This window comes from Jatropha curcas, chromosome 9, assembly GCF_041381405.1.
Source record: "Jatropha curcas cultivar XTBG-Jc1 chromosome 9, XTBG_Jcur_1.0, whole genome shotgun sequence".
Lineage (NCBI taxonomy): Eukaryota > Viridiplantae > Streptophyta > Magnoliopsida > Malpighiales > Euphorbiaceae > Jatropha > Jatropha curcas.
In genome coordinates this window covers 23,971,664-23,997,063 of record NC_143159.1, presented here as the reverse complement: position 1 = coordinate 23,997,063, position 25,400 = coordinate 23,971,664, and the positions used below count along the sequence as shown (strand labels likewise).

The following is a 25,400-nucleotide window of genomic DNA, read 5'->3' as shown; positions in this document are numbered from 1 at the left end:
AGATAAGTAATTAATTGGAGTTATCGACAACTATAGTATTAATTGAATAATTTTATCAAACTTATATATAATTGAGATGCAAACATAATTTGACTACACATTGGAATAGACAAATGGCAAAATTAAAAAATAAAATACTCTAAATATATAACCAATCAACAGAAAATTAAATTACCATGGGATGCTATTAAAAAAATTTATTGTCTTTCAATTCTCGTAATATAAATGCATTCTCTATATTGGAGTAGTCAACTTAGATTGTATAATTTGTTAGTCTTTCAATTCTTTGCAATTATTTAAAATTAGATGGATCTCATATATTTTGTATTTGAAATCTACATCTCAATCGAGGAGTTTAAAGCATCTAAACGACTCAATACTTAACTCAAATGGTCGCTCTACATGTGATATACATAACAGTAAATCCAATAACATAAAAGAAAATATTATATATGCTAAATTAAAAAGAAGGAATAAAAAAAACATGCTATTCAAACAGCAACAATCATAAAACGCAGAAAAATAACAAATTAAAAAGCTCTAAAGAGAGAAAAAGGAAGATTAGAGTTAAGTTATTTTACCGTTTATAATTGTAATGCCAAATGTCAATGTTAAAGAAATATATGGGACTAATGGAGATGGAGCATGAGAAGATCCATCTCCATTATGGTTGAAAGTGATTGTGTGCGAACTAAAAAATACAGTAGAGAGGTCGCCGTTTATTTAGTGAGTGAGGAATCAAATGTTATAGATATACTAAATAAATCTATGTATATCTTTTTTTTTTTTTTTTTAAAGGTAGATAATAGATTTTTTGCATTTGAACCTTCTAAAAAAAATGATATAGATAAGAAAATTATCATGTTATTGCTTTTAAATATTAAATATTAATAACGTTTTTAAATTAAAAAACATTTAATATCCAATCAAAACATAAAAAATTAAGAAAAAAAATTTAAAAATTTCTACAAAAAGAATAATAGAATATTGAGAGAGTTTTAAACATTGTTTTTGTTTCAAATTTCATATATATTATATACTTTCCTTTTTATTTTAAAAAATAAAAGTTTTAAAATTTTTAAAAGTTTAGTTATGTATGTGTATCTATTTGAAGATTTATCTTTAAAAATATTCAATCAAATCATACAAATATAAAAAAAAATATTAAAATAGAAAAAAAAATTTTTTCTTTTCTTTATATCTCTTAAATAAAATCCTTTACTTTTCGATTAGATAATAAAATCAAATATTTAAAAAATAAATACAAAAAAGATAAATATAAAAAAATTTCAAATGCCTCATTATTACATATATTTATTTTAGAAAAGTTAAAACTTAAACAACTATAATTCTTTGCTTACTTTCACCTTACCTAATTTATTGTCGCTTCTGTTTTGTGCCAAAAATTTACAAATTTAGAAATTTATATTTTACATATTCTTATGTTGCTTTCTTAAATTAATATACCAATATAGAAATGAAAAATACAAAGAAATGGACTATTTATGCAGAACATTTTTTAATTCTCTTATGCTTAGGCTCCACTTCTTCCAGACCAGAAATCTTGCTGCTGCCTCTCTTAATAACAGTACTAGTATCTTCTCTCATTATTGATTCTCCAGAATCTGAACTGATGACACAAAAATTGTTATCAGCAGCATCAAGCAGACTACTTACACTGGTTTCTTCTCCATAGACTAGCTGGACGCCACATTTCCTCATGGCCACAAGCTTCCTCGAATCGTCTGAAGCCGAAAATTCAAATGAAGCTTCATAATATTCATTAAAACAATTTTCACTTATGACTGACCATAAGAAAGTATTATCTGAATAAAGGGCCATGCCTTTCTCATCGCTAGACCAATAATGAGAGATGAAAATGAGATCATCACATTCACCCTTGGTAGCTTTAAAATGGCACTTACAACTAACATTCCTGACTGGCGTGGGAATTTCACAGCTAACAACAACACAAAAAGCAATTCCCATCATCTGATGTCTATTTGAGGACAACAGAAATGTTAATGAAGATCCAAAATCTTTATAGCAGAACCATTCTGGAATTTCACTTCCTGGAATACGAAACTGACTATGATCACGCTGTATGATAAAAATCAAGATTTAGATAATATATACATTGACAGAAAAACAAAGAGAAGATAAGCATGTATGAAGTACCTTGTTGCCGTTGACTTGGTTTGAAGCAGCTGCCATACATAGAAAGCTCCTTTGAGCATCTTCTACTATTTTGTTGGTTTCCTTTTGGGATAATTTGAAGCAATTAGCGAAATCCCAGGACGCAACAGTTCGATCCAATGGACTTTTCATGCATGGCACAGTTTCTAATGATGTGCAGTTACATGCCTTTAGGACATTCAAATGTGGTGGAATCTCTAGAAAATATTTAAGTTTCTGACAGTGGCTTACATTCAACAATTTCAGTTTTGATAGATGTTTGATGCTTGTAGGTACTTTCTCAAAATTGTTCTTGCTCAAATCTAAATCTTCCAATGAGGATAAATCACTCAGGTTCCTAGGGAATTCTGATAGATAACAGTTGCTTAAATCAAGTAGCAGTAGACACGGGAGAGATTTCAAGTTATGGAAATTCTCAAGTTCTGAGCAGCCGGAGAGATGAAGCCTTCTAAGGCATTCCAATTTGCAAATGCTACTTGAGAAAGTTCTAAGCTTTTTACAGTTTGACAGATCTAATGCCAAAAGTCTTGAGAGGGAGCAAATTGATGAGGGTACTTCTTCAATTGCAGTACCACTTAAATCCAAACATTGCACATTTTCAGGGATTTCTGGAAATTTTGAGATATTTAAGCATCCAGAGAGATAAAATTCAGTAAGAGATGTCAAGCTAGTAATGCTGCTTGGAAGTTTTTTTAGCCTTGTGCAGTTTCTCAGGTATAAACTAGCTAGGCTACAAAGAGATCCAATTGACTGGGGGAGTTCTTCTATTGCAGTATCACTTAAACCAAGAAATCGAATGTCTCCTGATAGCTCAGGCGATTTGGTAAGATTTGAGCAACTAGTGAGAACAAGAACTTTGAGAGATTTCAAATTAATCACGTCCCAGAGACAATGCAGACGTTTGCAGTTACTTAGATCCAAGCAGATAAGCTTGTTAAGATATTGAACAGATGGGGATACTTGAACCAAATTTCGGCAAGTTCCAAGCTCCAATCTCTCAAGATTTTGAGCCTTTGAGAGGTCTGGAATTGTAGTCAAATACTTGGAGTAACTTAGATCAATCCTTTTTAAATTCACAAGACACTGTGTCAAGATACAAAAATGGAGCATCAGTAATTTCTAGAAATTTTTGAATTTAAAAATGCAGGAAAAGTAGAAAAATGAACCTATATTCAGGCAGTAAAAATACCTGGACTCCAGTCCAGAGTTGTTCAACATTGCTGCCAACCAAGTAAAGTTCCACAAGGTTTTCAGCATGAAAGCTTGATGGAAGTGATTTTGACGGGTAACCTTCCCAATGGAAGAGTCTTAGCTTATTGGAAAAAGAATGGAGACCTTGATCAGGTAAGTGCACCACACTCATGCTCTTAGAGCCGGCATTATAGAATTTGAGCAATCTAAGATTATACATCTTTACAAAAGCTTCAGAATTCAAATGCATCTCTCTTATTTTAGATGTGTCCAGAAACATGCCTTCAACTATTTCAGTCCCCTGTGCATATAAAATATTTTGTAAGTGAATATTGGCACAAAGGAAGAATATGTGAAAAAAAAATATAAAAGAGAATCATTTTAAGATATCATTACCAGAAAAGTAATAATCTTTTCTATAAGAGAGTAGAGATTGAGCTCCTACCATGTTTTTTGTCAATACTTGGTAAACATCATCAGTAATCCACAACCTACTACGTTTTCCAGGCTCTTCTCTGGATTCTTCTCGTACAATTTCTTGACCCATTTCTTGCAACAATTCATGCATAGACAACTCATTATCTGAAATGGTTATCAGAGCCCGATCCTTAAGAACTGCAAATGCTATGTCTGGGAAGAAGCCACAAGCTTCTAAAATCTCACTCACAAATTCTTTTTTCTTCCCATTGAAAAAACATGCAATATCTAGAAATACATCTTTCTGTGTATCATCATCTAGTCCATCAAAGCTTACCCTTAACACATCATGAATTTTTAAGTCAGGAATCATTGCAAGTTTATGTTGTACACTTTGCCACTCAAGTACACTTTTATCATTGAGAAATGAACCTAAAACCCTAAGTGCCAAAGGAAGTCCTTTAGCATAAGATGTAAACTGTTTGGACAGCTCCAGATACTCTAACTTGGGATTGTTTTGTTTGAACGCATACTGACTTAAGAGCTGAAGGGCTTGATCAGTCTTTAGATAATGAACTTCATATATACTCTGCACTCCATGTGCATCTAGCAAGTGCTTATCACGAGTGGTTATGATGATCCTACTTCCTTGACCAAACCAATTAGGTTCTTTGGCTAAACTTTCCAACTGTTTCCAATCATCCACATCATCAAGAACAAGAAGAACCTTTTTGAGACGGAGCCTTCTCTTGATGAAATTAAAACTGGCATTGAAGGTCCTTCCATTTAAGTTTATTTCATCCATTAAGACTGTGGAAAAAAGTTGCTGTAGTAATGCAGCAGCACCATATTTTTCAAAATTCTTCTTAACATTTGCAAGAAAACAATGAACTTCAAAATGGGTAGACAGCATACCGTAAATGATCTTGGCAATTGTTGTCTTACCTATGCCACCCATACCCCAGATTCCTACCATGAGGACTGCATTTGAATCGAGACATAATTTCTTTTCCATTTCCTTAATATGGCTACCCATTCCAACAAGGTCACTAGTATCACTTGATGATTTATAAACTATTTTGTCTGAAATATCTCTTACAATTTTGTCTATTAAGATTGCTTCCTCCCTGTCATAAGAAGAAAATAATAAAGCACAAGTTAATTAAAACCACAAGTAACAAAAACAATGATTTCAACCAAATCTAATTTGAAATCATGCAAGCTTGAATCCCTAGAATCTATTCATATTATAAATGAAAGGAATCAATGTTAATTAGTAAAATATTATGTGTAAAAGTTAATAACAGTCACCATTCCAAAACTTGAATCAGATTCTATAAAACAACAACAATCAAATCAGAACAAAACTACTAAAATTTCTCTATATAAAAACTTCGAAGAACCCTAAAATATTTTGTTTTCACAAAGCCAATCATTAAAAAGTCACCATATTAACAGAGCATAGAGGATATAGCATCAATTTCAGCAATTTCGTAACCAACAAAATAGAGAGATATTACAAGACCAGGTCACTTTCTTGCTATTAAGAAATAGATAGAGCAAAAAGGAGGAGTAAGATTAAAGGGTTTTCACAAAGAAATTACCATTGAGAAATATCCCAGCCACAAATTGAGGCCACTTTTGTCAAAGCATCTTTCCACCCTTTCACCTTCTCCACGTCCTCCCTGAAATTTTCTTCATGCTTTATAAAAGCTTCTGCAACTCTGCCTGTCTGATTCCTCAAATCACACGGATCCACGTTATAGAAAATGGGTATAACAAATTTTCCCATTCTTCCACAGAAATCCATGACTTTGGCAAGTAAATCCAAGCACCTAACTGAAGAAACATACTTTTCTGAAAGAACAACTATTAAAAATCTCGATTCTTCAAATGCTTCACAAGTTTGTTCTTTTTCAAGTGATCTGCCTTCATCTTTGATTGAGCTTATGCCTTTTAGGCTCAACTCTCTACAAAGGGAAGTAACAAAATTGGTTTGGTTCTGTTCAGTATTTGTAAAGCTCAAGAAAACAGGGTATTTCCAGTCAGAGGTGGAACTGTAAGGAAGTAAAGAAGAGGGAGAGACCACTCGAGCGCTCATGGAAGCCATGGCAATGGCAAGCAGGCCAGTGGTGTTCTTGACTGACCATGAATTCTTCAAAGTTTAATCTTATTAACAAATTACGGATTAAATTAATCTTATTCACTGTGATCACCACTTTCCATGCCAAGAATTAAGACTTTATTATTTTATTTTTCTTTTGGAGCTTTAGCATCTTTTTGGAAGAAAGATTCGAAACGTATCGTTTCGTAACATCTACCGCGGTTAATGTTGACCAAAACCTTGTAATGAACCTTCAGGTCTTCTTCTTCACCAGTTCCTCCTCCTCTGTGCCTCTCTCTCTCTCTCTCTGTCTCTTTTTTCTATTCCGTTAAATCTTGTTTCCTTCTTAATTCAGCATCTCATTCTCTGTTTGATTGCCAAGACACCACAGGAAAATTGAAGGAGATATTCTTTCAATTCTCGTATGAATTCTTTAGTTAAAAAAGAAAAAAATCTGCAAAATCGGAGCTTTTGTTTCAAATATTTTCTGCAAAATCTACTTGTGTTTCACTTCTTTTTCAAGTTTAAACTCTTTCAACTGTTTATCTGTCTGATTTGTCCATTTATCAATCAATATTTCATTTGTTGTTTGGTTTCTAAGAAACCTTAGGCAATTGAATCAAAATTGAAACACTTTTTTTTTGTCTCAATTTAACAATTTTTTCAGTAATGGCTTCTTCTTCTTCTTCTTTTTCTCCTTCTCCTTCTTTCACAGCCACTGAATGGAAATATGATGTGTTTATTAGTTTTAGAGGTAGAGACACTAGAAATAATTTTACAGATTTTCTTTATAAAGAGTTATATCAAAAGGGAATTGAGACTTTCATAGATAATAAACTTGATAGAGGAGAAGAGATAACTCCGGAGCTATTAAAAACAATTGAAGAATCAATGGTAGCTGTAATTGTTTTCTCTCAAAATTATGCAGATTCTCCGTGGTGTTTAGATGAGCTTGTGCACATAATGGAATGCAAGAAGGCTCATGGGCAGATTGCATTGCCAATTTTTTATGGAGTAGATCCTTCCGAGGTGGAAGACCAAACTGGGAATTTTGGGAAAGGATTCGATAGAGCTAAAGAACAAGCAAACGGAGATATGCGGTTGGTGAAGAAGTGGAAAGCTGCTTTGAAGGCAGCTGCTAGTCTATCTGGGTGGGATTCATCTGTTGTTAGGTAAATGTAGCTTTTCTCTTGTGCTCTTAATTGTTTGCAAAGATGTTATATCTGTAGTAATATCACAGAATTGCTGGTTATTTAACACCTTTAGAAAGTGGAGACTAGTGTTTCATTTGCATGATCATGTATGTTTAATGATAAATATAGTTTACTGTTCTCTTTGTTTTACTTTTTATTCTATAGGAAAATGGGAGGAGTGAAAAAAAAAAAAATTTCCTATGGTTTTGGTTGAGTATAATATAGATTGTCTGCCTGTTTTGTACTTGGAATAATCTTATTAACATAATCAATGAGCTGTAGTAATTCATATTTCCTATATTGTTCTCCATTTTGGTTGGTTTTAAAGAGATGATGCATGTTTATATAATTTTGAATTCACAGCCATCTGCATATGTTTGTAGCTATTTTACTGATCTGACAGCAAGCATGATAAATCAACAACAATTGCAACAATGATAATAATAAACAAAGCATATTTGTCTTTGTAATCTTTATTACTGCTTAACGGTGGCAGCCTTTCCACATCTGACAGGTTGAGCAGTGTTGAATATGTTACATTATATACAGAAGAAGAGAGACTTCCCTATCTCTGATAGCAAATATTATAACCTTTGGAGTCAAAAAGCCAAAGAAGTTATGCCATTGATGTTGTATAATTTTAATTTATTAGGCATGAAAGAAGTTATTGTCTATACTATTTTCTCTCTCTATCTCTCTCTTTTTTCATCATTCCAACTCACGAATAGTCATTCATATATGTAGACCCGATGCCAAACTCATCGATGAAGTAGTCAATCACATATTGAAGAAATTGAATCATTCACCATCAAGCGATACTGAGGGACTGATCGGAATAGAATCCTCCTTAGAGCAAGTGGAAAGATTATTAAGCATTGATTTTCCAGATGTTCGTATTATAGGAATTTGGGGCATGGGTGGTATAGGCAAGACCACTGTTGCTGGTGTTATCTTTAATCGCATATCTACTCTATTTGATGGTTGTTGCTTCCTTCCAAATGTTAGGGAAGAATCAGAGAAAATGGGACTTCCTCGTTTACAGGAAGAACTTTTTTCTATGTTGTTAGAGGATGGCAATCTAAACATGCATATGCTCAGCACAGAACCCTCTTTTATTAAAACCAGGCTCCGACGTAAAAAGGTTCTTGTTGTTCTTGATGATGTTAGTAGCTTAAGACAACTAGAACTTTTAGCAGGGATCCATTGGTTTGGTACTGGAAGTAGGATCATTGTGACAACTAGAGAGAGAGGGTTACTAGTTAGCCATGGGGTGGATTTCATATGTGAGATCAAGGATCTAAATGAGGAACATGCACTTGAGCTTTTTAGCCGGTATGCCTTTAGGCAGAAACATCGAACAGAAGAATTTACTAAGCTCTCAATGCGTGCTATTGATTATTGTAAAGGCCTCCCAATAGCACTTAAAGTTTTGGGTTCTTCTCTCTATGGAAGGAGTGAGAGAGAATGGAGTGCTTTACTCGATAGACTAGAAAAACATTTTAACAAGGATATTCAGCAAACCCTTAGAATAAGCTATGATGCACTTGATGAGTTAAACCAGTCTTTATTTCTTGATATTGCATGTTATTTCAGAGGGCATGACAGAAATTATGTAGAAAAAATTCTAACGAGCTTTGGCTTCCATCCTGAAAGTGGATTAAGAGAGCTTACTGATCATTCTCTAATAACTGTGTTTGACAACACTTTGGGAATGCATGATTTGCTACAAGACATGGGTCGAGAGATTGTCCGCCAGCAATCCATCAAGGATCCTGGAAAACGTACCCGGTTGTGGGATCATGATGATGTTATTCAAGTGTTGACTCAAAAATCGGTAAGCGAGGCTGTGCCCATTTCTTTTTTGTAACTGATGCATAACACATAAACATAATGCTGGATCGCTTTTTTATTGCTTAAGAAATTATACGTGTATGTATGCATTTGAGGCATTTTTCCATTCACACATAATTTCATCTTCTGTTCATTAGGGGACAAAACATGTTGAATGCATTGTCATAGACTTGTCTAAAACAGATGAGAGGCATTTCAGTGCTAAGGCCTTCATGAAAATGAAGAATCTAAGATTGATTGATGTCCATGGTGCCTATGGAGACCGCAAGGTGCACCTATCTGGAGACTTCAAGTTTCTATATCATGAATTAAAATGTCTCTCCTGGGAAGGTTACCCACTAAAAGATTTGCCATCAAACTTTAATCCAAGGAAGATTATCATGATCGATATGCCTCGGAGCTCCATTAGACAACTATGGAAAGGAGTGTTGGTATGAAAATTCCTTTCTTTGCATATGCTCTTCTCTTTTGTAATTGTTTATAAAGATTTAGGGAGCTAATTTGCAGCAATAATTTCTTTTTTTGTTGATAAAACAGCACCTCAACAAGTTGCAATTCATAGATCTCAGTCACTCCCAATGCCTAATTGAGACCCCAGACTTCACAGGAGTCCCAAATCTTGAGGTCTTGATTCTGGAAGGTTGTACCAGCCTCTCTGTAGTTCACCAATCCACTGGACTTCTGAAAAAGCTTATTTTGTTGAATTTAAAGGACTGTCATCGCCTTAAGAGCCTCCCAAGAAGCATTGAATTGGAATCTCTCAATGAGCTTCTTCTTTCAGGGTGCTCACAACTTGGAAAGTTTCCAGAGGTTGTGGGCAGTATGAAACACTTAACAATGATTACTCTGGATGGGACTGCCATATCTGAATTACCTCTTTCAATAAAAAATTTGACCGGGCTTGTTTGCTTGAGCTTGAGAAATTGTAAGAACCTTGGGAGTCTTCCAAGCAACATCAATTTTTTGAAGTCTCTGAAAAATCTCGATCTATGTGGCTGTTCAAAGCTTGACAAGTTACCTGAGAGCTTGGGATATCTAAAAGATTTGGAGAAGCTGGATGTAGCTGAAACTGCTGTAAGTGAACCACCATCCTCCATTGCGCTGCTTGAAAATCTGAAAGTATTATCATTTCGTGGAAGTAAACCAATTGTATGGCATTGGCCCTACAAGTTCTTTTCCATATTTAGAAAAGCACACGATTCAGTGGGTTTGTCATTGCCTTCTTTGAAAGGTTTACATTCTCTGACAGAATTGGACCTCAGTGACTGCAACCTTTCAGAGGAAATGATCCCTGGAGATTTTCACTGCCTAACTTCACTTGAAGTATTGAACATAAGCAAAAATAATTTTGTAAATATGCCGGCAAGCATCAGTCGACTTCCTCGGCTGCGATATCTTTATTTGGATGACTGCAAGAATCTTAAAACTATGCAAAAACTTCCACCAACTATACATGAAATTTCTGCAAATAATTGCACCTCATTAGAAGCGATATCTAGTCCAGAAGCAATCACAGATAAATGGAAGTGGCCAATTTTCTATTTTACCAATTGCTTCAGGCTTGCTGTGAATCGAGGTGATGACAGTATGGCATTCAAATTTCTAAGAAGCCATTTGCAGTTTTTGAAAATGAGTCAGCTTCAGGTCCGTCCCTCCCTCTCTTTTCTTACTTCCCTCCTTCTCTTTTGCACTCTGACTCTCTCAACATGGTGATTTTTATGGTGCAGGAAGTCACATACCAGGGCTGTAGATTCGATGTGATTGTTCCTGGAACTGAAATTCCAGACTGGTTCAGCCAACAAAAAATGGGCTCATCAGTTACCATCCAATTAACGGCAAACTGGTACACTGAGAAGTTTAAGGGACTGGCTGTATGCCCTGTTTTTGCATCCTTTGACAATCAAGACTTGCTCACTGGTGGTCAAGCCTCAGACATTGCCATTTATTGCAAGTTGGAAGCCATCGGGTCGTCTGGGACCTCTGTCTTCAAATTTCTGATCTATAGAGTTCCATCGCTTCAGGCAGATCATCTCTGGATGGGGTTTCATTCCCGAATTGGATTTGGTACATCAAGTTTGTTGAACAAATGTCATTCTCTTAGAGTGTCATTCGAACCCTCTGCTCCAGGTGTGCAAGTGAAGAAATGCGGAGTCCGTTTGGTGTATGATCAAAATGAGAACGACTACAATTCTATCACTGCCAAATCCAGCCATTGTAATGAGAATTCAGACATTGTTACTGGTGAGCCAATGATGGTAGATGAAAGTGGCAAGTTGAAGAGAGACCATGAAGGCTATAATGAGGCTAGACCCACTGAAACTGGATGTTCTAGCAGGAGAGAGGAGCCATACCCTAAACGCTTGAAAAAATGCTAGCAAAAACCAGGTTTTCTACGAGCTTCTTTACTTGTACTTGCTTTATTTGCAGTTTGTCATTCAGTGAGGGTTCTAGTTTTTTTCACTTTGTCAGCCCTTCTCTTACCCCATTACAACTTTCTTGATAATATATGTTTATTGAATCCTGTATTTTACACAATAGTTTATATAATGCCTGTGGCTCATAGACTAGCTGTGTTCAATCTTTACTATGTTGTATGTGCATGTCATTTGAGAAAGAATGCGAGCATATACTAATAAAGAAAAACCGAAGAATATATTTAGCTGATCTCCAACAATTTTCACTTTAGCAGGTTAAAATGTCTAAAATACTATATGCATATTATGGGAATTTACAAATTTCCACTGTTAGACTTGCTGAGGGCATTATGGAAAATTTGACCGGCTACAGTTATATGAACTTCGTGATTAAAAAGATTCTTAAACTCTTCCTAATTTAGAATTTATAAATAGGCGGTTAAATAAAACAAATTCTTATTAAAATAAAATTTCATCTAGTTCTGTTTCTTTTATAAAGAGATCAGCGAATAAGGTAGTTCATCTACTTGCTACATCTTCTTATTTTGTGTCTGGTCTGAAGGAGTGGAGTACTGTCTCTCCTTTTATTGTTCAAGCTTTGTTTGATGATTTATGAAATTATTATTTCCTTTCAAAAAAAAAAAAAAATTCTTATTAAAATAATTAGAAAGGAAGCTATTGGAAGTCAAGTCTGATTTGGAACTAGTCGTGATTCTACTTTTACGCGCGGGTATTTATATATTAGTTGATAATTATCAGCATTGGATTTCTTTGATAAGTTTTAATTTGCAATTTTGTATGGAAATTTTTTTATTAATAGCAATAATTAACCTCTATATTTAGTCATTAAATTAATGAATATTTGAATTTTAAAAAATATTGATTTAATTTTTTATATTCATATTCAATATAGTAGAAATGGTTGATTTTTTTTTCTTAACAATTTAGATGGATTATGAATTTAAATTTGAAATAGATATTGTGAATTTAAATTTGATTTTTAAATATAAAACTGTAAAAAATTAAGATGACATAAGTTGGAATCAAAATTAATTATTGATGTATTTATTAAAATTTTATACTGTATATTTATTTGTAAATTGATAAATTATAATTTTAAACTATGCCTAATTATTTTTTCTTTAATTACTCTTTTTTTTTTTTTTTTTTTCTTAAGATACAAGGCAATCTTTAGTGTTTGTAAAACATTTTTTATTCGCATAAACAAATAGCAATGGAAATAGTAGGCAAAAGAGTAAGCTGCCATAAGCCAGCCGAACACACGCGCGCATCCATACAAAATACATATCCACAGCTGGTGCTGTTTGGTCTCACTATTCCAACTTTGTCTCCCAAATAAGTCCAATTGATAATAGCTGATAATATACTTTCAAAGCCACGAACTTGCAGCTTCGCTTGTGTGTATGTGTAGTCAAATTATGTTTGCATTTCAATTAAATATGGGTTTGACAAAATTATTCAATTAATACTATAGTTGTCAATAACTTCAATTAATTGAAAAGATTTCAAAGTATCTACATTCATATATAATAATCAACATCCTAAAATTGATTGATTTCAAAAGTTTTAAGTAATTCTTAAATTAATATAAAAATGCAATATTATTTTACTTTACAAATACATGTTTATTTTTTTAAAAGAACAAATTCATTCATCAAGATCTAAAAATAAAAAGCCTCTTTATTCTACAATAATAACATTTTCCTATCAAATTATCTTAAATTATTTATTGTTGGGCGAATCACATTTTTTTTTTTTACTCATTGTATTAATTTAATGTACTTCAAAAATAATTTATGAATAAACATAAGTGTTAAAACTACAATATAATTTAATAAAAATAATTATTTTCTCGCGGAATTACGACTAGGTATAAGATAACACTGAAAATAGAGTAAGGAATCTACTTTACTATGTTGAATCCTCCGCAACATTTCCCTTATGAAGTAATGGCAGGCTCTCCACATAAGACAGTTTTTCCAACAACTAATCTTCTTTTCTTTGAACAAAATAAATTATATCAATAGCAAATCAAATTTAAACCAAAAAAAAAAAAAAAAAAAAAAACCCCAACCGGTCTCCTTTGATAATGAAAGATATCTAGTACAAAAATTGCAGAAATTCATAAGCTTAAATGAAAATAATCAAATATGCACATAAAAGAAAGACAACCTATGTGTTTATAGAAGCCAATAAAACATCACTCATCAAATGACATCATCAATAAAAAAAAAATACATAAATAAATAAATTAAATAATTTGAAGAAGGGCAAGCCGTGAGGTACCAATGTGGTCATCTGTAATACAATGAACTCTCTTTGAATAGCCATCGGTTTTAATGGCATTGACAAAAGAAAATGTCAAGAATATAAATATTGAGATAAGAGATAAAAGGTATTAGGTTATAGGAAATAAAGATGATAATTTTGAATAATTGGGGGATAAAAAAATTCAAAAATTTAAAGGTTAAGTTTTAGTTGGATTAGATTACTAAAAAATTATCGATTATCAGTATTATAAATTAAATATTAAATAGAAAAATTAATTAAGATGCTCAATTAAAATACAGTAAAATAAGATAAAATTTAAAATTTTTTAAAATAAAATAAATAGAATTATGAATACCTCGGACCTTCTATTCATTTCAGTTTTCATGTATATATATTCAATGTTAGTTACTCTTGGAACATTTTAATCTCTTGGGAAATGGCTCCTCTTCCTACTCATCAGAATTGAAGGTTCTGCTGGCCTCGCCGTGTAGTAAACATACCGCACATTTCTTCATTTTTTTTGCATTAGATATTATATACAATGAATTTACTGCACTATGCGCCATCGACAGCAGTTACAACAATTTAAAAGCCAATCAAAGGCAATATAATTCATTACAAAATTAATCAAGGGCAGTACAATTCACTGAGGGAAAGGAATATAAATTGAAATTAAATGTTACATCGTCAACAATCCAACCCAAAATCTTTTAGTCTAGGGCCACATTTTTTCACCTTGCGATTCTGCATCAGGTTTTTCTTATAATCTAAAGAACATAATTCAATTGCGATTCTGCATCAGGTTTTTCTTATAATCTAAAGAACATAATTCAAAAGAGACGTTACCTAACTAAATCATCTCCATCAATTGCCTTAGCTTAGATCATGGATCATCCCATATAAACAAATGAACATACTCTTTCGTATGAATCAAGTTTAAACGACGTGCTAAGGATCTCATGTTATGTAGATGATTTACTAGTAGAAGGCAACAATTGCATCATATAAATTGGAGAACTTTAGTGGAGAATTGCAGTTTGTCAGTTCGACAGCACCGAATTATGCCTTAACTGTCACCCCTAATTATTTTATTTTGGAGTCCATTGGGCTGAGCTACGTCGGCCCAAATCTCAGAGTCCATCGCCGAGGCCCAAGTGCCTCCCTCTGCGTCTGTGAAAACTTTTTCCCTCCAAAATTTACCCTCTTCTTCATATCAATCAAATTTATTTCCTTCTTTCTTCTGATCTCCGAACGACTATCTTCAAATTTCGCTAAAAGATCTCAATCTCTACTCTCTTTTTCTGTGATATAATTGTGTAATTAGGGATTCTAAGCATTAGAAGTCGAAGATGGAGGAGTACTTGCAGTACATGAAGACTCTGCGTTCTCAAATGAACGGTACCTCTCCCTCTATCTACAAGTATATCTAAATCAAGTATAAAACCTAGCCAAGATAGCGTCGAATTGTAGTAGTTAATGGTGATACTAACAGAACGGAATGAGTTTTTTGCAGATGTGGAAGATCAGGCGGCCAAGATATCAGTGGAAGAGCACACGCAGATCGCCACAATTCAGACAATGGAGACTGACCTAAAATCTGGTTCGTTAATTTTATTGTTATGAATTTGTTTTAAATATCAAGGCATAAAAATATGCACTATTAATTATTCCTTTGGAAAATTTTGGTAACTCATAGAAGGTTTCAGTGTGTTGCATTCAATTTCTGATCATGTATTTGTTTGTTTGTTTTAATTCAAATTAGCAGAATAAAGATAAAAGGATTACTCTATTGGAAGCATGCATTGCTTTGAAGTTTTCAATGTGTAGATTTTCAATGGTAAGGTAGATAAGTAAATAGATAGCTGTGGATGAAAATTTGGTTGAGGATGAGTTGAAAATATTATTTCAAGTACAATCTGTAGATTTGGTTGAAATCTTTATTTATTTATTTTTTAAATTTCGTTTACCCCTCATTTACTGGTCCAACACTTTTGGTGTCAAACTGTCTTAATGCAACCTCATATTTATAATTGGTATTTTCTTATTTAATATTATATATATTTACACATATTATTAGGATATATATATATATATATATATATATATATATATATATAATGTAATGTATTATGGATTTTCTCAACTTAATTCTTGTTTGAAATGAACTCCATACGGAGTAACATTTCTGGATAATGTTTTAATTTGAGAAGGAAGAATTTGAACATTGGTATGTTTTTTATGGGAAGTGAATATCAAAGTTAGCAAGGGGCAGTAATATGCAAAAGCTAGCTTGAGTCTCCAATGAAACCTAGTAAGGAATATATGATGCGTTTTATTTAATATTTCAAGTGTTTAAATCTCGGTCATTGCATAAACAATAGGTATCTTTATATCAATCACAGAGGTGTGTTCAACCTTCCAGGTGTGTGCGTGCATGTCAAAAATTGGTTGCTTGTGTAATTGCTCAGTTTGTGATTGAAATTAACATTAATGAGGTGGAATAAAATGCTTGACACCTGAACTTAAGAAATTAAGACAGCCAGTACCTTGATGTTTCTTTATGTAATTTGTTTTTGAGGTGATGGGTTAGTGACAATTTGTTTTGCAAGTTTAAGGTGGGATTATGAACATCTTACCAGATATGTGGCTCTAGACAGCAAAAATGGATAAAAGTTTCATGCAGTCAATGAAAGTCTTCAATCGTAGTAGAATTTCTTTGAATACTGAAAATGTAATCTGCTGAATGTTCATTAAGGCAGTTTTTTAGTCGTTTCAGGCATAATACTTAGAATCAAGTTCTTCAATTTGACTTTTCTATGATATGTGTTTGATAATGTTCCACGGTATTTTTCTTTGCTTTTGCAGCAACATCTGAAGTGAAGAAACTTAAAGAAGATACTGATCAGATGATACAGGCAAAAGGACAGATATGCTCACAGATATTGGAAAAACAGAGAAAGATTGCTTCTTTGGAGTCTGATTCATACACCCTTGCCCAGGTAATCTAATGTTACCTTGAAGCTAAATTAAGGAAGTGATATGAAATAGAAGATGTGAAACCTAATATCAAATGCACAAATTATCACACTGTAAGGTCCAACTTGCTGGAGTAATATTATTTATTTATTGATGGAGTACGAGGGATGTCTGCTGTAGGGAAGGCTGTTGAAACTGTGTCAAATACATATGAGGCTAGAGTTCTAAAATTGCTGATAAATATAGCCGCTTGAAGGTATCTATAGGTTGCGCATGAGAGGATATTATGTACCTGATAATACTCTTTTTGGTCGAGGAAATGAATAAGTTGGTCACTCCTTGATTTGTTGAGAAACAGTTAACATCCCTGTGCTTCAACTTCATTCTTGATGTTGCAAAAATACTAGAAAACATTTAACTAAAATGGTGTAGAAAATTTGTTTGGGCAATGAGGTTGCAATCTTTTATGAGAATGTTTATCTGTAAATTTACTGGGCCCTTAAGTTGGAGGTAGGGTACAGTTGAAAGAATATTGTATACATGACGATTGTTGGTCAAGAAATGATTGTTGGTCACACCTTGATTTGCCATGAAACAAGTGCTTGTTACCTTTGTTCCTTATTCTTATTTTAGCCCCTGACGTTGTGCAGACACTGGAACTTATTCAACAAGAAAGAGTCAGTTTATCTGCTAAACTCGTAGAGAAGAGGTATTAAAAGCACGAATTACAATGGTTGAACTGCAATCTGTATGTGATAATACTTTCTGAACTATGCTGTGTTTACTACCACAGTGCATACTATATCAAGGTTGCAAATGATATTAATGCCAAACTACAGCAACAGCAGGTTTAATTCCCAGTGTTCCCTTTGTATAAATTAAGGTGTTTCTAGCATTCTAAGCCTCAAGTTGGGGTCCAATTTTTTTCTTTGGGCAGGACTGGATCAATTCTAACAGCATCAATAGAGAAATGGGAGAGCAAACATTGGTAATTTATTTGTCATATGCTTTTCATTTCTTTTTCTTATAAGCAATTATAATTTGCTACAAAGAATGCACAAAGAAGGCCCTGCCCACCTATGCAAGATATATCATATTTGTGAAAGACCATGACATTCTAAAGATCCCCAGCATAGCATCCATCACATCTTAAAAATTAAAGAGGTGTGATTATAGGGTCAAACAAAATCAATTGCAGATTGAACTAGTCTGTCAGATAACTGGCATCCAGTGATTGTAGTGCCTCAAGAATCTCAAGATCTGATTATTCTGCTCTACTGGAACAGACTGTGATGCATAGTCTTCCAGGCTAATTGAATAAGCCTATTTCCAAATCTTAATTTCAGCTGACAAATCCCTAATAACCTGCAACTTCACTTGGTGAGCTTCAAACAAAGAAAAGCTGCAAAAATCAAAACAAATGCCCCCACTTTGAATTCTTAGCTGCAAAATGAAATTTCTCTGTTTGGGTGATCCTACATCTTCTCAGTTTGTTGCTACGTTTTTCTTGTGATGTTGTAATGTAGTTACAACTGGGATATGCTTTGACTGGATAGATAATGGGTTTCTTCTTGTCAAGTTATGGCCATTACTTTTTTCAGATGAGCTTAACAGTCATACCACATATGACTTTTAGCAGATTCAAAATAAAAATTTTGGATTGGAATTATACAGGTCAAGGATAATGTTGATGAGGAAGCGACTGAAACTGGAGGTATGGCTCTTTGCAAACAGTCATACCATACATAAAGCATGGTGCCCTGTGAATCATGTCTGATATATTCTGCCACCTCTATGCTAACTATGTAGGTCTAGAAAGAAGTATCAGACCAATACGAATTCAACATTTTATATCTTGTGTATTAATTACAAGAAATTCCAAAAACATCGAAGTTTGTGATATGGATTTTCAGCCTGTAGAACCAAAGTTGAAGAACATTGTGCGACTCGCCTCTCCATGAGCTATTTTAGAAAGAACTAATGACCCAGAAAAAAAAGAAGATTTTAGCTCATGTTAATTTTAGGCAAAAATTTCAATTAAATCTTCAATTACAGGACCTTCATTCAGTTATAGCTGAAGTAGCCTTTATTCAGTTGTACCTGAAGTTTATTCAAATTAATTTTTTCTTATTTTTTCTAGTAGATTATCCACTAATTCCTGTTCTCATAGGTTGAAAATTATGACTGTACTTTTTAAATGAAATTCATCTTATTTTACAGTGTCATAAATCAAATATAGGCTTTTCTTCTTTTTCTAAACCATGCAGGTATGAACCACTAGATAGAATTTATTTTATATCAAAAAAAATAATAAAGACCCCGTAATGTTAAGTTATCTATAAATAATCAAGTTTAAGGTTTCAAACAAATAGCTTTAGAGTTTAGACTAGCAATTAAATAAGAGATGGCCTTAATTGACAGAAAGATCCTCCATTGAAAGTCCTGGAGAAATCATTATAAGAGCTAAAGTTTTCGTTATAAAGTTATTAAGTTTTTTAAAAGTTAAAAGAGTTCTTCATGGCATGGGCCTCATGGAAGATCAATGCTTCAGGTTGTATATGTTTAGCGTTAGCCAGCAAGATATTCTGTTTGATGGTTTGCAGTCAGGAGATCTTTGTAACTTGATGAGAATTTGAGAAAGTTTAAGCTTTGAGAAAGCCTTAAAATATTGTTGACGGATATCACTGATTTACCCTCATGCTTGGTCCCTGAATGTGGACCTGAAGCTCTACAATCCGCATCCACATGTGACTTTGTTTTATCTCAAAGGCCTTAAGGATTTGATTACTTGGGCCTTTCTATATTGGTGCCAACTAATGATACGAGAGATGAAAAGAGGGGGAAAAAAGGCAAGAAGCAAATAGGAAAATTTCAATTCTACAAACTTTTATCTTTGTATATATTAATGTAACATGATGTCCCCAGAATACTCTTTCAGGAGTATTATTATCTCAGTACACAACTTATGTTCAAATTGACGTCTATTTTTTCTGCTTATAGCTTAAAGTGGAATATTATCACTTATGATATTTCGCAGGGAAATCTGTCATTGATAACCACCTTATGCTGGACAATTTGGTAAACAAGCTCCTTACAATAAACAAATCTATTCATATGTAAGGAGTTGCAATCTTTTAAGCAATCCTTGGAATGATAGGGTGATGATACAAGGAAGAACCTAATGGCCAAGCTGGACTCTGCCAAAGCTAAGCTTGAAGAAGCTGTGCAGATGAAATCTAAACTTGTCAAAGAGAATAGCATGGTTGGTTTAACTGTGACTTCTAATGCACTGATCATATCATAAATGTAGTATGCCCCTATTTGATCATATTTATATACCAATTTTGTATCTTTGCATATACTGTGCAGATAGATTGTACTTCCTAAAATAAGATGTCTGTTTAATTGCATTGGTTTATTTGCCTTTTTTTAGCACATTCTTTTCGAAAATTTTTTAACTGCTTAGACTGAATTAATCTTTTACTTAATTGAAACCTTCATTTTATCTTTTACTTAGTTCTAATTTACATGATTTATGCCCATTCTAGTTATGTTTAATCAAAGTGAATGCTTGTTTAGTTTTAGGTACCTAACTCTGTCCACCATTAAACCCAAGAGAAATAAATAAGATTGCTTCTTTAGGACTTAACTGTGTCTTTAAGTTGTTCTCTCTTTATAGCTTTTGTTGCCTTGTTGCCAATGAATTCTTCAAAGTTTATTTTGTTTTCTATCCGGTGTGAAAAAGAAATTGTTGTACACAACTATTGGCTAAGTAATGTAATATCTCATCTAGCCTAGTTTGTGACGTCTACAATTCTCTTTTTTCTCATACCATGCCAGTAAGATGCCTTTTCCGCTTGTGCATCTGTTGTATGATTGATGGATCTTAGTTGTGTCATTCCAGGTGAAGCAGTCTATTGACCAAGTGAGGAGCAAGGAAAAAGAATTTAAGGTTAGTTGTTTACTCGGTGTGTCTGTGTTTGTGCGAAAATACATGATAATGTGTTTGTTTAATTAATTGGATCACAGATTATTCTCTCCTGAAATCAAACTAATCAATAGGTTAACAGTTCTTGATAACAACTACTTTATATGTTCTCTACAATTATATAATTGTCTACTATCTTTACCACCCTGAAAAGGGAGTTATAAGATCATTCATAAATAAGGTTTCTTTTTTATCTGAAGCAGATGAGTAGTGGCTATTAGTTCTATGATTACATATCTTCTTGTATGTGATTCTCAGTGGTAATTGCTCCATAAATGTTTGAATGACTGTAGCCTGAGCTTCTAGTGATGGACATTATGACTCTTGAAGAGGAATACAAAGCCCTTTTATCTGATAAAGATGGAGAATTTGAATATTTGCAATCTCTGCAAGGCCAGATTGGGAAACTCAAGGTAAACACTGCTTTCATCCTTCTTTTTTTTCTGTTTCTACAGAAAATAGGTGTCTAAGGACCAAACATTCACTCTGAAATTCTCATGAAAAATATGATTTAAGCTAGGTTTTAAGTTGGGGTGTGGAAAGACCAATCTGTGGATTGGTACTAGTCGAATGCATCCGCAAGGAATGATGTTAAACTCATGCTCAGAAAATTCTTGATCTGAATTATGGGATAACTGAAAGTTGAGAGAACAGTTTTAGTTTAAATTTTCTTAGAGGTTTTCTGGAAATTTCTGGTGCTCAAAATTTCCTGTACAAATACTGAAGGCCTCTTTTATCATGCAGGGCATTTCTCATATGATTAAATGTGCATGTGGAACAGAATACAAGGTGGCAATGGAGTTTTGTGCATGATATGAACCATGGAAATTTGCTGTGTTCGCTAAGGAAAGCAGTTGGTAGACTAGAATAGTGACTGTCTATGCAGGTAATTTGGCATCATGACAAGAATATTGGTTCTTAAAACTAGTACTGCAGCTTTAATATGACTGTATGATCGTAGTTGGTGACATATTCAATATATTCAACAAATCATAGCATCTTTTTAGGAAAACCTGTATATGCATAGCTTATTTAGAGAATACAGTTATATGACACTGCCTTGATATATAGTTGACAGCATTGACTTCACTGTACCTGCTGGAAGTAAATACATTGATTCTCCCAAAATTTCCATTAATATAATGTTGTTATTCATTGTTTCATTAAGTTAAAATTGCCATTATCATTGCTTGCCTCATAGTCCCACGATTGTCCATGCGTTCAGCACATACAATGCCCATCTTACACCTACTATTCATTACCTGAAAAATGAAGGAAATTTGAGCTGGTTCCCTTAACATGATTTTTTATTAATGGGACTAAACATCATTTTCTATGTTCCAATCATAATTCCCCCCGAAGTTTAAATTTATCATGTACTTGAATTTTAGGTAGAGATGTATATTAGTAACTATACCTTTTGCTTTTGTATTACGTACAAAAGTGTATGCAACAATTAACCATTACAAAAAGAAAACATAAATATATTAAGAAAATGGATTACTTGATCCCTAAAGTCTCTAAAGCAGTTGAGATATCACGAACTTCATAATTTTCCTCCACGAAGGCTAAGTTAGTGCTCTCTTGGGATACTATATCTTCTCTTTTAAAACTTTCTTCACCGCGAAGAAGCTCCTCACTTCCATACTCCACAGAGCCTCTTATAATAATTGTCTTATGGAGGCCGGCCAGTAGTTCTTCATGATCGGTATCCCCTCTTTCTCCAACAAAGACAACTATTTTTGAAAGATCTATTCCCCACCTAACTGAAAGATACCTGAAGAACATGCAAGAATTCAGCGTAATGCTTGATTTTCATTTAAAACCATTTTTTTTCTTTGTACACTTTTATACTCAGTAAAATTGGGTCTAACCTTAGGGCTTGTTTCCTTGATGCAAATAATGGGATCACATTTAACCTTGATGCTGCATGCGTGTAGACTGGGTTGCATCGAAAGCCTCTCATCCGGAGCCTTTGACGGATCTCATCGACCTTTCGAGTCTGATATCAATCATAGGAATATTTACTAGAAATTGTTAGAAAAAATTATGTATTTAAATTACTCGGATTGATAGTTGACATTTTCTATACCCTCACAAGCCTCTTACCTTGGACCCTGGATTGATGATATAAGAATAGCACCTAGAAGCACATGCCTGAACATACTCGACAAGATCATCTTCAGCCCCATCTTCCACCTTAGCTAGCCTAATCGCCATTGTTCTAACATTCTCACCTGGCCACCTGTACTCCACATGGGCTTCATAGTCCAAATCAGCTACCATATCCCTCCATGGATAATACATCTCGCTTCCACTGCTACATATTATTGCATCAAAGTCTTCTATATTCACTGGGCAACATCTTAATGCTTCTAAAGTCTCTTGCAAACATGAGCCAGTCAATAATACAAAACCTATCCTTCCCAAACCCAGGCATAAACCTGCAGCTTTCATCACATTCTTAATAATTTCTTGAAAGGTCTCTGTGCTTTTTCCATTACTGTTGTAGCAATCAGCTGCTATAACAAATAGCATCTGTCTTCTACCAGGACTGTAAGTAGCACTTGTATTACCGTTGGTTGAAGCAGCTTGAGTAATAGCTTCAATAAGTTTCTTCTGTCTAGTTGCTGCATCTAGCTCTCCATTAAGTTTGAGATCTCCTTCTATGGAAAATCTCAAGGATAAGTCTTCCACATCCTTTAGAGATTCACTCATTGGTTCTTCAGGAATTGGTGTGATCTCAAGACGGGTTGTTGGGTCGCGGTTTCTGCAATGTGCAACATGGGAGAGATAGTTACGGCAGTGTTCTGTCCAAGAAAAACGGTGAATATTCTTTAGGCCATTTTTCTGGCATTCTGCCCAGAGGTTTTTGTCAGCAACTAGCTTCAGAAGTGCATCTGCTATTGCTTTTTGATCATGAGGGTCAACAAGAAGGCCATTGTTGAGAGCCTGAAATATCGAGATTATGAGTTGGTAGGTCAATAAGTTTCATATGCATTAAATGGCTATACTTCATAATAGAAGAACAAAAGAACTCCTCCTATTTTTGGTAAGGCATAATGCAATCTAATGGTAATTACATTAAATTATGGCTTACCAAAGATAGCCTAAGGCTATGTTTGGTGAGCTGCAATGGAATATAATGTAATGTAATTGAATTCTTAGAGTAAACATTACACTAGAAATGCCTTTGATTACATTTTCCATTATGTTCCATTATGGTTCATAAAGCATGGCCTAAGCATAGAAATCAAATTTCCAAGGTGAAAATTTAGAGTATATTGTTTGTTACCTTCAAAATGTCCACAGGTCCACCATTTTTGGTAGCAACAATAGGTAAACAATAAGCAGCTGCCTGCAGGATAAGTTTGGAAGTTGAATGTGAGATAATTATTTATGCGCTATTTAGGTGCAGATCTTGTGAGTGTTTTGCTACCAATATTAAATGATTGCATTAGACCAGTTAAGATATGAATATGAGGCCTGGAAATTACCTCTATAAGTGTGAGACCAAATGGTTCCACTAGAGCTGGATTAATGAAGACACCCTTCAAGAGAAAAAAACCACCATAGAAGAACTAATTTTAGCAGTTCAAGTGCTCCGAGAAGAAAGAAAAGGAGTCAAGGTTTGACCAATAATTAGGCAGTTAATTTGGTTGATGAATTATGACTTTGTAGATGCATAGAGTTGTTTATATTTGCAGTCTACCACAGGGTAGAAAAAGAGGTGGGTAAGGAGGAGGATGGAATATTTATTTATTACCTTTGTTTTTGCAGCCAGCCGATAAATATCTGGTACTTCAGATTGCTTGTGGTGCTTGGGATAAGCAACTTGACCGTACAAATCATACTTGTCAATGAGCTTCAGCACAGTTGTAAGAACAACTGAGCTACTGCTATGCATCTCTTCAATATCATCTCTATTACCAAGTATTAGTGCCTACAAGAACAGAGAAGTGACTTCATTGAAACTGCCTGGTATTAGACTGAAATGAAAAAACAAATTTACCAAGTTGGCTAGCTCTCGGAGGCGCTGGCACTCCCCAAAAGCTTTGAGTAATGTGGTAATGTTTTTCTTTGGATCAGGACGAGACAATGCGAGTATCATAGGTTTATGAGGATTTGTGAAAAACCGCATTATCTGCATTTACAAAATTCAGTTAGACAATTATTAAGGAATGTAGTTTATTTCCTATTCCTCTTTATTTTTTAGGTCTTCCATAACCAGTCTCCTTTTGCAATCAATTTTAGGCAGTTAAAAGGGTTTATGTGGGCACTTCAACTTTTGTCGCAACAATTATATCCTAGGTGATATTCAAATGCCCCAAATTTAAGGACAGATGAACGAATATCGAAAATTTCAAGTATGAGAAGAGAATAATGACCTCAGACCATATTGGTGGCAGATTCCTTTTGTTTGGAGTTCTGTCGGAGCCAATTAATGACTTGAGATCACCTTCCAATGAATCTTCTGTTTTTACATAGCTGAACTCCATGCCTGGAGGTATAACCTGATGCCACGGAACAATTAGAATATGAGTCTGAACTTGATTAGATAGAAGCTTCACGTTGATGATAGCGTTCCATATGCTAGGACATTTAGACAAGTAAGCGGGTTATTCTGACTGAAATTGATACTGGTCTTTCTATTTGCTGTTAAGCTTACAGATATAACTTCTACTAGAAACTCAAGTTCTTAGAGTATTTGTCATTCTTGTACTTGTGTTATATGCAGAGTAGAAGCATAGAGAATAAAGGAATAGGAGAATATTCAT

At 33.9% G+C, this 25,400-nt stretch overlaps 5 protein-coding genes across 9 annotated transcripts in view; 3 read left to right on the top strand and 2 right to left on the bottom strand.

Moving 5' to 3' along the window:
* Positions 1-14, top strand: part of LOC149493859 (sucrose-phosphate synthase 4-like) — a 4,107-nt gene extending 4,093 nt beyond the window's left edge. The window contains exon 8 of the mRNA XM_089726372.1: positions 3-14. Coding sequence (XP_089582498.1) covers positions 3-14 — 12 coding nt within the window. The remainder of the gene's footprint in view (positions 1-2) is intronic.
* A 1,259-nt stretch (positions 15-1,273) lies between these two features.
* On the bottom strand, positions 1,274-5,914 carry LOC105640097 (disease resistance protein RML1B). 2 transcript variants are annotated; one of them, XM_020681722.3, is made up of 5 exons: positions 5,409-5,914; positions 3,833-4,931; positions 3,386-3,688; positions 2,179-3,279; positions 1,274-2,100 (listed from the first exon to the last, which is right to left on the bottom strand). In XM_020681722.3, exons 1-5 carry the CDS (start codon positions 5,912-5,914, stop codon positions 1,504-1,506), a joined length of 3,606 nt encoding a protein of 1,201 aa, XP_020537381.1. In that variant the 3' UTR covers positions 1,274-1,503. The 2 variants fall into 2 exon arrangements, with proteins under 2 accessions (XP_020537381.1, XP_020537382.1); XM_020681723.2 differs by having other exon boundaries at positions 1,874-2,072.
* Positions 5,790-11,530, top strand: LOC105640096 (TMV resistance protein N). 3 transcript variants are annotated; one of them, XM_020681720.3, is made up of 6 exons: positions 5,790-5,929; positions 6,837-7,080; positions 7,846-8,935; positions 9,090-9,383; positions 9,490-10,596; positions 10,680-11,530. In XM_020681720.3, exons 2-6 carry the CDS (start codon positions 6,872-6,874, stop codon positions 11,325-11,327), a joined length of 3,348 nt encoding a protein of 1,115 aa, XP_020537379.1. In that variant the 5' UTR covers positions 5,790-5,929; positions 6,837-6,871; the 3' UTR covers positions 11,328-11,530. The 3 variants fall into 3 exon arrangements, with proteins under 3 accessions (XP_020537379.1, XP_020537380.1, XP_012079708.2); XM_020681721.3 differs by lacking the exon at positions 5,790-5,929 and adding an exon at positions 6,017-6,165; XM_012224318.4 differs by lacking the exon at positions 5,790-5,929 and having other exon boundaries at positions 6,017-7,080.
* A 3,338-nt stretch (positions 11,531-14,868) lies between these two features.
* Positions 14,869-21,937, top strand: LOC105640093 (tropomyosin). Of its 2 annotated transcripts, XM_012224315.3 has the most exons (12): positions 14,869-15,056; positions 15,172-15,258; positions 16,524-16,657; positions 17,285-17,343; positions 17,428-17,482; positions 17,572-17,622; positions 18,309-18,348; positions 19,672-19,712; positions 19,792-19,896; positions 20,539-20,586; positions 20,916-21,035; positions 21,367-21,936. In XM_012224315.3, the coding sequence occupies exons 1-12, from the start codon at positions 15,008-15,010 to the stop codon at positions 21,433-21,435; spliced, it is 858 nt and encodes a 285-aa protein (XP_012079705.1). In that variant the 5' UTR covers positions 14,869-15,007; the 3' UTR covers positions 21,436-21,936. The 2 variants fall into 2 exon arrangements, with proteins under 2 accessions (XP_012079705.1, XP_089582551.1); XM_089726425.1 differs by lacking the exons at positions 18,309-18,348; positions 19,672-19,712 and having other exon boundaries at positions 21,367-21,937.
* Positions 21,938-22,024: 87 nt separating this feature from the next.
* On the bottom strand, positions 22,025-25,136 carry ATSPS4F (Sucrose-phosphate synthase family protein; the record flags this gene model as incomplete). The annotated part of the gene is given in 8 exon segments (XM_012224316.4): positions 22,025-22,399; positions 22,497-22,624; positions 22,732-23,574; positions 23,918-23,980; positions 24,120-24,173; positions 24,389-24,565; positions 24,635-24,766; positions 25,011-25,136. Coding segments are annotated over 8 exon segments (1,800 nt in total), but the record flags the coding sequence as incomplete, so codon positions are not given.
* Between the last annotated feature and the right edge of the window lie 264 nt (positions 25,137-25,400).